This window comes from Populus trichocarpa, chromosome 1 (genome assembly GCF_000002775.5).
Source record: "Populus trichocarpa isolate Nisqually-1 chromosome 1, P.trichocarpa_v4.1, whole genome shotgun sequence".
In the NCBI taxonomy this organism is placed as follows: Eukaryota; Viridiplantae; Streptophyta; class Magnoliopsida; order Malpighiales; family Salicaceae; genus Populus; species Populus trichocarpa.
In genome coordinates this window covers 380,290-395,490 of record NC_037285.2, presented here as the reverse complement: position 1 = coordinate 395,490, position 15,201 = coordinate 380,290, and the positions used below count along the sequence as shown (strand labels likewise).

General features: G+C 35.1%; 1 protein-coding gene across 1 annotated transcript; it reads left to right on the top strand.

Moving 5' to 3' along the window:
- The first annotated feature begins 1,531 nt into the window (after positions 1-1,531).
- Positions 1,532-5,233, top strand: LOC7483250 (protochlorophyllide-dependent translocon component 52, chloroplastic). The gene is made up of 7 exons (XM_024608893.2): positions 1,532-2,131; positions 2,213-2,400; positions 2,829-2,914; positions 2,988-3,169; positions 3,620-3,805; positions 4,337-4,524; positions 4,621-5,233. The coding sequence occupies exons 1-7, from the start codon at positions 1,619-1,621 to the stop codon at positions 4,856-4,858; spliced, it is 1,581 nt and encodes a 526-aa protein (XP_024464661.1). The 5' UTR covers positions 1,532-1,618; the 3' UTR covers positions 4,859-5,233.
- Positions 5,234-15,201: the final 9,968 nt, after the last annotated feature.

Below are 15,201 nucleotides of genomic sequence, written 5' to 3'. Positions count from 1 at the left end.
TGTACATGGGTGTAAGTCACGGCAGATGATGGGGGGGGGGGGGGGGTCAAACTTGAATCAAACTTGAGTTTGATGGGCGAAAACATGGGAATTACACTGTTGTTATTCTATTAGCTCCCGCATACATCACAAACATGTGAGCTTTGCCCAAAAAGAATAGGAAATCTGGATGAATGTTTGTAATCAGAATCCTTGGAAGCGGGAAGGGTGAAAATTGTTCCTTATAGTTGGAAATCTGGTCTGGGTTTTACCAAAATATATACAAAATGGTTACGAGAAAAAGAAAAAAAAGTGTTCCCATTCAGCAGCAGCAACTAGACTCCATAAAACCAAGTCTTGAATGCACATTCATTTATGTTCATGTTATCGATCAAATCACAGAAAACAACAAGTCAAGATACAAAGTCTTTTTACTTCCTTGTCATCCTGATCCATCGTTTCATCTCAAACCCTAAACCTAACAGAGCTCCATAAATTACCACAGTACCACTTAGTCCATCATTGTCCTAAACACCTATTTACATCTCTCCCTTTCTGCGTGTGAAAAGATAATCCCTATGTTACATTGCACAACAATATAGGGCTTGAAAAAAATGTCCTCCTTCACTTTTTTTTCTTTCCTTTTATCCCTTTTATTACTTTAAGAAAATTATACCTTTTTTTAAAGCTAAACACACACTAAAAGTAATATAATAATAATAATAATAAAGTATAAACTATACGTAATAAAAATAAAAAATATATGCTTTTTACATGGATGCCATAAAAAAAAAAGCTAATCACTCCTCTATTTCAAACACCCTCTTAATATATTAGTATTCTAATTAGTATTATAGTAATTTACTATTTAATTACTATTAATTAATTACCATTGAATTAATAATATATTATTCTATTAATTATTATAATTATTAATATTTGAATTTTAATAGAATATTCTAATTTCTATTTTTCCATAGTAATATATTCTCAAGAAAGATTTAATAAAATATTAATGGAAAATGAAATGATTGATTACAAAGGAAAGAAAAAAGAACTCGTATTTTATATATATATATACACACACACACACACACACACACACACACACACACACACACGAGAATCATATAAAAACAAAAAGAATCTTTGATTTTTTTTAAAAAAAATAGATTTCTTTGAAATAATAAGACTGTTCAAATTAAAATAATTTATTTATATATTTTTTTTTAATTTTTTATATTAGTACATTAAAATCATTAAAAAATACTAATAATATATTAATTTAATATTTTTTTCAATGTAAACACACGTACAAATTCTTCAAATAATTTATAAAGAATTAAATTAAAGAAATTTTATAATGTTTAGAGAATAACTAATGATATATTATTAGTTAATCTATAAACTCATTTTAAAAAAAAAAATCATGATACATCATAGTGATAAAAATATTTTATTTTAAATTTCTCTTTTTTTTTTTTTTTTAAGTGTAGCCCAAAAATTATTAATAGAATAACAGTAATTATTGAACTATCACCGTAGAATTTCCCAGTCAAGTTCACAATTCCATACCCTGCTTTTCTATCAACTTAATTTGGAATCTTACTCTCTAGCTTGATCAGTAAAACAAGCAGCAATGGAAGGTTTAAGAACTTCCTCTGTTTCATCAATTCACATCCCAACTTCAATAAGCAAAACCCAATTCACCAAACCCAAGTTCTTGAATTTTCAGTTTAATCCAGTACCCACTTCAACTTTCTCAAGAAAAACAACATCAACATCCAAGCTTTTCACAACCATGTCATCATCTCCATCCTTCGTTTCAACACCTGAGCCAGAACTTGAAGCTGACTCTCAAGCAGAGAAGTTTGATTGGTACGCACACTGGTATCCCGTAATGCCAGTTTGTGATTTGGACAAGAGGGCCCCACATGCAAAAAAGGTGATGGGACTTGATATTGTGGTGTGGTGGGACAAGAATGAGAGTTCATGGAGAGTTTTCAACAATGCTTGTCCTCATAGGATGGCACCGTTGTCTGAAGGAAGGGTCGATCAATGGGGAAGGTTACAGTGTGTGTACCATGGTTGGTGTTTTAATGGCTCTGGTAACTGCAACTTCATTCCTCAAGCACCAACTGATGGTCCTCCGGTAATAAGTCCAAACCAATATTAGCTTCTATAGAGTTTAGGCTAAAATTTTGCATCACCTTTCCATCAAATAATATTGCAGGTCTCCACATCTAAGAAAGCGTGTGTAGCAGTTTATCCAAGCACAGTGCATCATGACATCGTGTGGTTTTGGCCAAACACTGATCCACAATACAAAGATATCATTTTGAAGAAACAACCTCCCTTCATCCCAGAATTAGATGATCCATCATATATCAAGATAACGGGTTCCAGAGATTTGCCTTATGGGTATGCAAATATGAGATAAAAAAATCATCACGTTCTTGTATGTTACGGATTTGGTCGGATTAGTCTTCTTACATTAACATCTTTATACATGTCAATTGATTACTTGCCAGCCAATTAGATGTTAATGCTTGTCACAGTTCGACTAAAAATACGTTAAAAAAGGTTCAGGTCAAATGACGATGGGACCGATTTTATCATTTTTCATATATATAAAAAAGTTGATCTAACTAAATAATATGGTATGTGGATGTCTGATAATTTTGATCCTGCAATCATCTGCACTCAAGTGCAAAACTGTTAGTTATATTTTTTATGTACAGTGCACATATCATATTTGATATACTTTTCAGAAATAGGGAAAGAATCAGCTGTAAAATAAAAGTTAATGATCGATTTTTAATTTCTTCACTCTTCTAAACAACATTCAGATACGAAGTCTTGATCGAAAACCTGATGGATCCTGCTCATGTTCCCTATGCACATTATGGAATTATGAGAACACGACAACCAAAAGGTATTTTGAGGTGTTGTGTTCCATTCTCTTTGTTGATGTAGTTCATATGATTAAAACTAAAAATGTCTCGCAGTGAAGGCAGATAGAGAAGGGGGCAGCCCAGTTGAATTGAGTATCAAGAAACTAGACATAGATGGTTTCATTGGAAATCAAGTCCAGTTTGGTATTAATAAATTTATAGCTCCCTGTATCTCTTATGCTGACAGTAGTCCTGTGGTTGATCAAGGTGATGATGCAATTGCTGATACTGAAAAGGTAAGCATTGTTTAGCGTTTGATTATTGTTCCTGGAGAGAAGAAATGGAGACAATGAAGATATACTGTTTTAAGTATAGAAATTCACTCCAAAACTATCTTTAAACATATCTACTTTATATCTATCTCTTCAACCAAACACGTTTCTATCTCTAATATATATGTCATTTATGTACTGAAACACTAACCAGTAACCACACGCAACATGTTGCTATCGTGGCATGTGTAAGAATTGAAAGATACATTAACTTGTCTGCATAATCGCTGACAACTGTAGCCTACTAACCAGTTTACTAAGTAGAATTCCATTATTTCTTTGATTCAAAGACACTGCCTGTTGTAGAATCATAATTCTATGTGATCATAGGCTTTATGTTGATAATTCTACTCCTGTATTCACGTGGTTCTCCTGTTCTTGTCATGTTTCTTCATAAAAAATTTATCCGTGCAGAAACCTTCCATGCAACGGAGAGAGGCCTTAATTTTCTTTTGTGTTCCCGTCAGTCCAGGGAATAGCAGATTGATTTGGGCCATACCAAAAAACTACGGAGTTTGGATTGCCAAAGTTCCACGATTTATTCATCATTCGGTAACCAACATAGTTCTGGATTCAGATCTGTATCTCCTTCATCTGGAGGTGATTTTCTGCTTATGTATTTAGCGAGCTGATATATTATAGCTTCAACTTTATAAAAAAATCAGTTACTAAATGAGACTGATAGATCAATTGGTCAAAAATGTGAAGTAGGCTAAGGTTAATGTAAATCTCTTCATTATTTGTGTCATTAACAACTCAATTGCTGTCAATTTCTTCTGTTTATGCTCATACTTTTGCTTCTCTATTTCCTTCTGGAACTAGACATTGTATTTGGATGGTTGATTGAGTATCCATCCAGGATCAACAGAAATCTCAATTCCCATGGTTTGCCTTTCAATGTAACAATTGTACATTCAAATCTATTTCATCCTTCACTTCTTGAATTTTATTTGATAGGACAGAAACTCTTATGCTGCAAGGAGTTGCCATTTATCCTAGCTTTATGAACATTTTTCTTTCTGTGCACACCAAAGTTTTTGAGTCTTTGTTTTTTTGTAGCTCTTCCTCCAAAGCAAAAAAATTGGAGCCTGTACTCTCTAGCATTAACTGACTACAGAATTCTCTCCGCAGGAGCGCAAGATAATGGAAATTGGCGCTTCCAACTGGCAGAAGGCTTGTTTTGTGCCAGCAAAATCAGATGCTTTTGTGGTTGGTTTCAGAAAATGGTTAAACAAGTATGCTGGTGGTCAAGTTGATTGGAGGGGCAACTACAGTGGAACTCTTCCCCCAACTCCTCCTAGAGAACAGCTGTTGGACAGGTAATTAATGCACGTTACAACTACAGAAGAGTATTCAAGATTTCAGTTTGAGAAGTTTTCTTAATTCTTTCCTAAATTTCGGAACTGGTTTTTCAGGTATTGGTCGCATGTAGTAAACTGTCCCAGTTGCAATTCTGCATACAAGGGTCTCAATGCAGTAGAGGTTATTCTGCAATTTGCTTCTCTAGCTTTCATTGGGATTGCTGGTGCAACTAAGCACAATGTATATACAATGGTAGCAATGGCAGTAGTATGCTTTGTAGGTTCAAAATGGCTGGATCAATTCATCTACAAGAACTTCCATTACCATGACTACGATCATGCTTTTCGCTGAGGTGTGTTGAAAATATGTCTTCACTGGTGAATGCACGATCCTGCAATAGATGGCTGAAATGGAATTTTAAATCAGCAGAATTCTTCTGCTCTTAAGTGCTGCTGTAGAATAAGTTGTGGAAGGTTGTTAGAGTTTGTTGCTTCAAGTTGCTGCTGCTACTCTGTTTCAGTTGTGATTTTTATGCTTTAATAAATGATTATCCTAGTATTTAGGAATCAGTTGATCGGTTAGGTTGTTAACAGATCATGGCACGTTAAGCTTCTATAAGTTAGCATTTCTGTTGCTTTTATTTCAATAAATATGTAAACAATTGTTGTGAAACATTAAGCAATTCTGTATGCAATCCTTTTCTTAATAATACTGCAGCATCAATAATATTGCAGTTTTTACAATTCTCTTCTATTTTCTTTTCTTACATAATACTCAAACACATAAACACTTTCAATTGGTATCAGAGCAATTATTTCTTGACGGGACTTGTAATGGAGGCTGAATCAAGTTTTTCTCACATTTCTTCTCTTATCTTTGATGGCGAGAACTATCAACTTTGGGCAGTCAAAATGGAGACCTATTTGGATGCCTTGGATCTTTGGGAAGCTGTTGAAGACGATTATGAAGTTCATCCGCTGCCTAATAATCCAGCAGTAGCTTAGATAAAAAATCACAAGGAAAGAAAAACAAGGAAATCAAAAGCCAAAGCAAAAGCTTGTCTATTTGCTGCTATTTCCACAACAATCTTCACCAGGATTATGTCTCTTAAATCAGCGAAAGATGTTTGGGATTATTTGAAGAAGGAATATGCAGGAGATGAAAGAATTCGTGGCATGCAAAGTCTGAACCTGATAAGAGAGTTTGAACTACAACGAATGAAGGATTCTGAGACTACAAAGGAGTACTCAGACAAATTGCTTGGGATTGTCAACAAGGTAAGGTTACTTGGCACATATTTCTCTGACTGCAGAATTGTAGAGAAAATTCTTGTAACAGTGCCTGAGAGATATGAAGCATCTATAACCACCTTGGAGAATACAAAAGATTTGTCCAAGATAATCTTGGCAGAGCTAATAAATGCCTTGCAGGCTCAAGAGCAACGCAGGCTTATGAGGCAGGATCGTATTTTTGAAGGAGCCTTGCCAGCCAAGCATCAAGAGTATGGCAAGAAGAAATATTTCAAGAAATATCAACTTTCAAGCAATGAAAACACTGCTAGCAACATAAATCAAAGTGAGGGTAGAAATTCAAAAAGAAGCTATCCACCTTGTCAGCACTGTGGAAGAATAGGTCATCCACCTTGCAAAGTGCAACAAGTGTAATCAGCTTGGATATGAAGCTGTAATCTGCAAAAATAAGTTTCAGATATGAGAAACAGATGCTCAAGTTGCTGATCAAGATGATGAAGATCAGATGTTTGTGGCAACCTGTTTTTCAACCAGGAGCTCATCAGAATGTTGGCTGATCGACACTGGTTATACAAACCATATGAAATTTGATAGAACTCTTTTCAAGGACTTGCAGTCAACTGAAATTTCAAAAGTTCGAATAGGGAATGGTGACTACATTTCAGCAAAAGGAAAAGGAACCATTACAATTGCAACAAACTCAGGTACAGAAACCATTTCAGATGTTCTTTATGTACCTGATATTGATCAAAATTTGCTGAGTGTGGGTCAGCTAATAGAAAAAGGATTCAAAGTGACGTTTAAAGATCAATGCTGCCTCATCTATGATGCTGCTGGCCAGAAAATTTTACAAATCAAAATGAGAGGTAAAAGTTTCTCATTTTTTCCAACTGAGGAGGAGCATACAACATATTCCACAAATATTAGCATTACTAAAATCTGGCACAAGAGACTTGGGCACTGTCATCTTCAACGAATGTTGAAAATGAAGAAGAATGAAGTGATAAGAGGTCTCCCAGTTCTTGCTGATCAAATACCAAATTGTCATGCATGTCAATTTGGTAAACAAAAAAGACTGTCATTTCCTAAATCTACTTGGAAGGCCTCATAAAAGCTACAACTGATTCACACGGATGTAGCAGGACCTCAAAGAACACCAAAATTGAAAGGTAGTCTCTACTATATTGTCTTCATTGATGATTTTTCAAGAATGTGCTGGATTTTTTTAAAAAAATTTCAAATCAGAAGTAGCTGGAGTCTTTTGGAAGTTCAAGAAAATGGTGAAAAATCAAAGTGGCTACAAAATACAAAGTATAAGGTCAGATAATGGAAAGGAGTACACATCAACAAAATTTAATCTGTTTTGTGAAGAAGCTGGGATTGAACATCAGCTCATTGCTCCCTACACTCTAGAACGAAATGGTGTTAGTGAAAGAAGAAACAGTTATGTAATGGAGATGGCTAGATGTATGTTGCATGAGAAGGAGTTGCCTAAAGAGTTTTGGGCAGAGGCAGCAAATACAATAGTCTTTTTTCAAAATCAACTTCCATCAAAGTTTTTGGAAGACAAAACACCATTTGAAGTCTGGTATGGATATAAACCTTCACTAAACTTTGTTAAAGTGTTTGGCAGTGTGTGTTTTGTCCATATTCCACAGGTTAAGCGTGACAAACTTGACAAGAAAGCAGTTCCAGGTATATTTGTGGGATACAGTTCTGTCTCCAAAGCTTACAAAGTGTATCATCCTCAAACAAAAAAAATTACGATCACAAGGGATGTACACTTCAATGAAGATGAGCAATGAGACTGGAAGAACTTTCAGCAGAGCACTATTTCTGAGGATCAAACAATACCTCAATGGCAGAATGAACAAGAAGATGAACCTCCAATTAGAGGTACAAAGTTACTTTCAGACATCTATCAAAGATGTAACGTTGCAATATATGAACCTGCTGGATATGAAGAAGCTCTCAAAGACATCAAATGGAAGAAAGCAATGGAGAAAGAGATGTCAATGATTCAGAAAAATAAAACCTGGAATTTAGTTGACAAACCTGAAGGCAGAAAAGTCATTGGAGTAAAGTGGATTTTCAAAACAAAGTTTAATGCAGACAACTCTATCAACAAATACAAGGCCAAGTTTGAAGTTAAAGGGTATGCTCAAATTTTCGGTGTTGATTACTCTAACACTTTTGCTCCAGTTGCTAGATTGGACACAATTAGATTGATGCTAGCAATTACAGCATAAAAGGGTGGAAAGTGTTCCAATTAGATGTCAAATCAGCATTTTTAAATGGCGTATTACAGGAAGAAATATATGTGGAGCAGCCAGATGGGTTTGTGATTCAAGGTGAAGAGGATAAAGTATATCTGCTACAAAAAGCTCTCTACAGGCTTAAGCAAGCTCCTAGAGCTTGGTATAGCAGGATTGATGATCATTTGCTGAACTTAGGCTTTGTCAAAAGCTTATCTGAGGCCACTTTTTATATCAGACTGAAGGATGATGACATTCTTATAATGTCTCTGTATGTTGATGATCTCTTGATAACAGGAAGTAATGAACTACAAATTAAAGAGTTTAAACAAGAGATGATGTGTGTGTTTGAAATGACCGATCTTGGTCTTATGACTTATTTTCTTGGAATGGAGGTCAGGCAAAGCAAGAATGAAGTTTTCATTTACCAAAAGAAATATGCAAAGAAAATACTGAAGAAATTTCAGATGGAGGAATGCAAAGCAACCAGCACACCCATAAATTAAAAAGAAAAGTTGTGCAAGGATGACGGTGCTGATAAAATCGACGAGGGTTATTTCAGAAACATAATTGGTTGCTTAATGTATCTTACTACAACAAGGCTTGACATTTTGTTTGTTGTAAGTCTCTTATCTCGTTTTATGTATAGAGCTAGTGAATTACATTTAAGAGTTGCAAAAAGAATATTGAGGTATGTAAGATGGACTGTAAGTTATGGTGTAAAGTATAAGAAGTGCCAAAGTTTTAAACTGCATGGATTCTCAGACAGTGACTGGACTGGTTTCATTGAAGATATGAAGAGCACTTCTGGGTATTGCTTTACCCTTGGCTCAAGAGTCTTCTCATGGTGCTCAAAGAAGCAGGAGATTGTAGCACAATCTACTGTAGAAGCTGAATTCTCATTGCAGCCTCAGCAACAGTAAATCAGGCATTGTGGCTCCAGAAAATACTACGTGATTTGCACATGGAGGAAGAAGAACCAACAGAGATTTCAGTTGATAATCAAGCAGCAATTGCAATCTCTCATAATCTAGTATTCCATGGGAAGACCAAGCATTTTAACATCAAGCTTTATTTTTTGTGTGAAGTGCAGAAAAATAGTGATGTTAAGTTAATTTATTGCAAATTTGAAGATCAACTTTCTGATTTATTCACCAAACCACTTCCAGTAAGCAGGTTTGAGTTTTTAAGGACAAGGTTAGGAGTATGCAACCCTTAAAGCAAGGAGAAGTGTTAGAATTTGTTGCTTCAAGTTGCTACTGCTACTCTGTTTCAGTTACGATTTTTATGCTTTAATAAATGATTGTCTTAGTCTTTAAGAATCAGTTAATCTGTTAGGTTGTTAACAGATCATGGCACGTTAAGCTGTTATAAGTTAGCATTTCTGTTGCTTTTATTTCAATAAATATGTAAACAATTGTTGTGAAACATTAAGCAATTACGTATTCAATCCTTTTCTTAATAATACTGCAGCATCAATAATATTGCAATTTTTACAATTCTCTTCTATTTTCTTTTCTTAATAATACTGCAGCATCAATAATATTGCAATTTTTACAATTCTCTTCTATTTTCTTTTCTTATATAATACTCAAACACGTAAACACTTTCAAAGGTGAAAAAACTTAAGCATGGTGTATAGTTTTCTTGTGAAGTTATTTTCAAATATTATCTAGAGACGTTTATTTGAAATTTGTAATATATTATTACTGACAGTTAAGTGTTTTCCTTTATCATAATGATAAACAAACTCTAGTGATTGATTTAAATGATATAAAAACTTTGTTAACCAAACCATTATGAGTTCATATCTAATATAAATTTGAAATGTCTAATATAAATAATAGCTTTAAGTTTTTGGATTAAAATGAATTTTTATATAGAAAAGAAAGCTTTGGAATTCAGATATCTATCAACCATTACCATGAAGTGAAAAATATGGTCTACTGTCGACAGAAGAAAATCCCTTGAGGGAACCATGACAGGTTCCCTAATAATGAAAAGGATAATCAGCCTTGAAAAGGCATAAACCAGTCAATCATAGATTTGCCTAGAGTGAAATGATAGTGCTAGGCTATCTAGTCTATCACAACTACACAAGAAAACTTATCTACCATAAAAGCAATTATATCTTCATCTGGCGTTCATGACAACGAGGAAACACTAAAGTTCTTTTCTGTGGTTCTTACCATTTTGTTCTCAGATTTTTTAAGGTGAGCTAAATGATCATTTTCAGGGATGAAATCTATGATTGAAAATCCAGTGGACCCAGCTCGTGTTCCATATGCACATTATAAACCACTGTCAGGTCCATCAGATAAGAATTGAAAGTGTTGGCAATTTGTTTTAATGGAAAGATTTGATGCAAAATTAAAAGCGAGATTTTTTAAAAAGTTTTATTGAAAATTATTTCTTAACAAAAGTATTTTATCATGAAGAAAAAATATAAGATTTTTTCATAAATTATATGATAGCAAGTTAAAAATGTACTTGTAAAGAACCAAAATTTTTAGATAAAAAATACTTTAAAAAATGAGTTTTTAGCTTAAATCATATGCATCTAAGCACAATAATCGGATACGGGTTTGAGTTTGCTATAAATTAATTTCTTAGACTCATGAAAAATTATTTTTATTAGCTTGTTTTGTTTAGTTATCCCATAAATGAAAAGTCTAAATATTAACCTTCGACCTTGTGAATAATTTTCAGCTAGTTTTAAAGACAAAACAAATCATGTTTATAATGGAAATTGGCGCTTCCAACTGGCAGAAGGCTTGTTTTGTGCATCAAATAATTTATCTAGTCTTCTTGTTCCTAGCCCAGCCCACAACTACACATGAAAACTTATCTACCATAAAAGAAACAGTGCCAATTTACCAATAATTGATCCACTTTTGAAAGCTGTCACATCCCCAACCACGGAAAATACCAATAGAAATGGCCCCGTTGGCCAGGACCAAGCCTGAAAACTATGGCAAAAACTAATAAAAAATAGTTGAGATCAACCCGGCCAAAAATACAAGGTAAAATACTCATTGGACTACCCATTGAAATGAGTTTTAATAGGTTGGGCTCCCAATCCAAGGTAAATACGCTCTGGAACGGCCCCGACAGGTTGGGACCAACCAGTCTTGAAAACCAACGCAAATACCCACCAAAACAGGCATTGATGGGCCGGGACTAATCAGGTTTAAAATCCAAGGCAAATACCCACCAAATCGGGCCATAACAGGCCACAACCAACCACACATGAAATCCAAGGCAAATACCAACAAAAACAAGTTGTAACATGCCTAGATTGACCTGGGCTTGAAAATAAAGAAAAAGACCATTCAAAATGGCCCATGATGGCCCAGGACTAATCAGGCTCAAAAACCAAGGCCAATACCCACTGAGACAGCCCTCAACGGGATGAGACCAACCGAGTTCGAAAACCAAGGCAAATACCTACCGAAGTGAGCCCCGACAAGCCGATACTAACCGAGCTTGAAAACCAAGGCAAATACAACTTGAAATAGGTTGATACCAATCGAGCTAAAAAACCAATGTAAATACCCACTAAAACAAACACTGATGGGCTGAGTCTAATCAAGCTTAAAATCCAAGGCAAATACTCACCAAACTGGGCAATGATAGGTCAGGACCAACCAAACATGAAATCTAAGGAAAATACCAACAAAAATAGCCCTAACGGATAAGGATTGACCAAGCTTGGAAATAAAGGAAAATACCAATTGAAACAAACCCTAATGGCCCAGGACTAACTAGGCCCAAAAACCAATGCCAATACCCACCGAAATAGGCCTCGACAGGACGAGACCAACTAGGCCTAAAAACCAAGGCAAATACCTACTGAAACAAGCCATGAAGGGTCGATACCAACCGAGCCAAAAACCAAGGTAAATACAACTCAAAACGGGTTAATACCAACCGGGCCCGAAAACCAATGTAAATACCCATCGGAACAAGCACTGATAGGCCGGGACTTTTCAAGCTCAAAATCAAAAGCAAATGCCCACCAAACTGGGCCATGACAGGCCAGGACCAACCAAACATGAAATCCAAAGCAAATACCAACGAAAATAGGCCCTAACAGGCCTGGCCTAACCAGGCTCGAAAATAAAAAGAAATACCAATTGAAACGGGCCCTGATGGCCTAGGACCAACCAGACCCGAAACCCAAGGCCAATACCCACCGAAACAGCTCTCGATGGGACGGGACCAACCGAGCTTGAAAACTAAGATAAATTATCAATCGGGCTTGTAAACCAAGGCAAATACAACTCGAAACGGGTTGATACCAACTGAGCCTGAAAACTAACGCAGATATCCACTAAAACAGGCACTGATGGGTTGTGACTAATTGAGCTTGAAATCCAAGGTAAATACCTACCAAACTAGGCCAAGACCAACCAGACACAAAATTTAAGGCAAATACCAACAGAAACATACCTTAACGGGCTTGGACTGACCGGGTTTGGAAATAAAGAAAAATACCAATCGAAACGCACCCTAATGGCCCGAGACCAACCAGGCCTGAAAACCAAAGATAGTAAAGATATACGGGAAATGTTTCCTTGTACTTACTGTTTTAATTATAGAAATCTACTTTAAAGCTATCTTGGCACCTATTTAGTTTACATAAGAGCAAACAAAATAATGTTTTTAAATTATGATGGTTCTTTGATATTGTATAAGAATTTTATTGATTAAATCAATAACAAATCTAATACAAGTAACAATTTAAGTATTTTTTTGTTGAAATAATGAAAGAAAGCTTTTGGATTCAGATATCTATCAACCATTACCGTGGAGTGAAAAACATGGTATATTGTTAACCATCTAGGTGGTGGCCCAGTGGTAAGAACTTGGGATCAAGAGATTTGCTCCCTCTGTGGTCTCAGGTTCGAGCCCTGTGGTTGCTCATATGATGGCCACTGGAGGCTTACATGGTCGTTAACTTCAGAGCCCGTGGGATTAGTCGAGGTACACGCAAGTTGGCCCGGACACCCACGTTAAACAAAAAAAAAACATGGTATATTGTTGACAGAAAAAAATACCTAGTGGAAACCATGATAGGTTACCTAATAATTTGTGAAAAGGATAGACAAGGTTCAATTGTCCATCAATTTGGCATCTGTTTTTCCTCGCATATAATCAGCCTTGAAAAAGCATAGTGCCAGGCTGCCATCTAGTCTTCTTGTTCCTAGCCCAGCCCACAACTACACAAGAAAACTTATCTGCCTAAAAGAATCAGATCCACTTTTGAAAGCATGATCACATCCCCAACCGTAGAAAATATCAATCGAAACGGCCCCGTCGGCCAGGACTGAAAACTACGACAAAAACTAGTAAAAAAGAGTCAAGATCAACAGGCACAAAAATCCAAGGCAAATACGCTTCGAAACTGGCCAGGTTACCTAATGATGAAAGAAAGCTTTTGGATTCAGAAATCTATCAACCATTACCATGAAGTGAAAACCATGACAGGTTACCTAATAATCTGTGAAACGGATAATCAGCCTTGAAAAAGCAACATTATGCCCTTCAATAGTTTTCATTACTGAATTCCAGAGAACCAACATTAAAAATCCATGTAAGTTTCAGCCATTCTAAATAGCTTGAACAATTCAAGATAAATTTTATCATTATGCATCGCTGCTAGCTCCTTGAGCTCAGCTCAGAAAGAATCAGATATGGAAGTTCTTTTAGCTCCTTCAGCTCACATTTTCTCATTTCAGTTCATTTCCAATTCTATCGCTCTCACCGGTTGTACATGTAGGCACAGACAGCGCTCAGGCACGCGGCCAAGCTTTCTTTCTTTCCTTTTTTTGGTTGTTTTTATTTTATTTTTCCATTATTTATTATTTTATCAAATAATTAATGGTTGTTTTGTATTTTTCATGCAACCTCACAAAAAAAAATTAATGATTATTTTCCATGGCTTTGGCTTTTTTAAAAAAAAAAAATTAGTGTGGAAAATTGTCGGGTTTTTTTTAACACTGATCATAGAGAATCGATATTCGTTAATCAACCAAAGATGTATAGTTTTTTTAAAGAAATTGATGACAATAACACTGAAACAAAATAAATGGCTAATAATAATAAAAATTAATTATCAAATAGAGAATAATAAGATTTCTTAATCAATAGCTAAGGTTTCACTGATTAAAATTAAGTGTCCTTTCAAAAATAGATTGCATGAGCATCTTTTTAATTTATTCTTTTAATTAAATTTTAGGTGATATAAATAATTGATTATGTATTTGTTTTATTCATTTATCAAACATATTTATAAAATATATTTAATTAAACTCATCAAATATAATAAAACACATGATATTTATTTTAACTTCATTAACTTTAATTTTTTAAAATTAATTAAAATGTTAAACAAATTTTATAAACTTACCTGCAGCAAAGCGTCGGGTGCTATACTAATACAATTCTATGGCTGCCACTAGCATTTTGAACCATAGTTTTAAAACCCGGCCCGGGTTCCGGTTTTTGACCGGGTCACCTGGTTTTGGCCGGGTCACCGGGTCGGCCGGGTCAATTTTTTTTTAAAAAAGTTAAAACGACGTCGTTTTAGTAAAAAAACAAAAAAAAATAAAAGTCAATGGGTTTGCAACCGGGTCTTGGCCGGGTCTTACCGGGTCAGCCGGGTCACACCGGGTTTTTCCTTCCCTGTTTTTTCTTCAACTCGGCCCGGTTCCAGCCCCGGATCGGCCGGGTTCTGGGTCGACCCGCTGGGCCGGGCCGGGTTTCAAAACTATGTTTTGAACTGAGAACCTCTTCGTCAAGCTTTATTTTTCTAAAGAAACTAGTCTTTGTTCTGCTGTGATCAGATAAATTTTTTTAAAATATAAAAAAATATATTAAAAGTGTGGAGTGTTTTTTAACAATATTGTTAAATTTGGTTAAGGGGTCAATCTTAAAATTTTATATCTGAGATTTTGTTCAAGTTCAAATTAAACCAATTTAAAATTTATTTTTAATATTAGTATATTAAAATAAAAAAAAAAACTAAAAATAATTTAATGTAATTGTTTTCTTTTCAAAAACACAATTTAACAGTAAAAACAAATTAACACTACCTCAATCGCATGGCTGCAGCAACCGAGCAGAATCATGCCAGCATCCACAAAAACTCTTATATTAATGGCAAGTATATGCTTCGCTGTTTCGA

Coding starts and splice junctions, on each gene's coding strand:
- LOC7483250 (XM_024608893.2), top strand. CDS start 1,619: ATGGAAGGTTTAAGAACTTCCTCTGTTTCATCAATTCACATCCCAACT. Junction 3,170..3,619: donor CAATTGCTGATACTGAAAAG/GTAAGCATTGTT, acceptor TTATCCGTGCAG/AAACCTTCCATGCAACGGAG. Junction 4,525..4,620: donor AGAGAACAGCTGTTGGACAG/GTAATTAATGCA, acceptor CTGGTTTTTCAG/GTATTGGTCGCATGTAGTAA.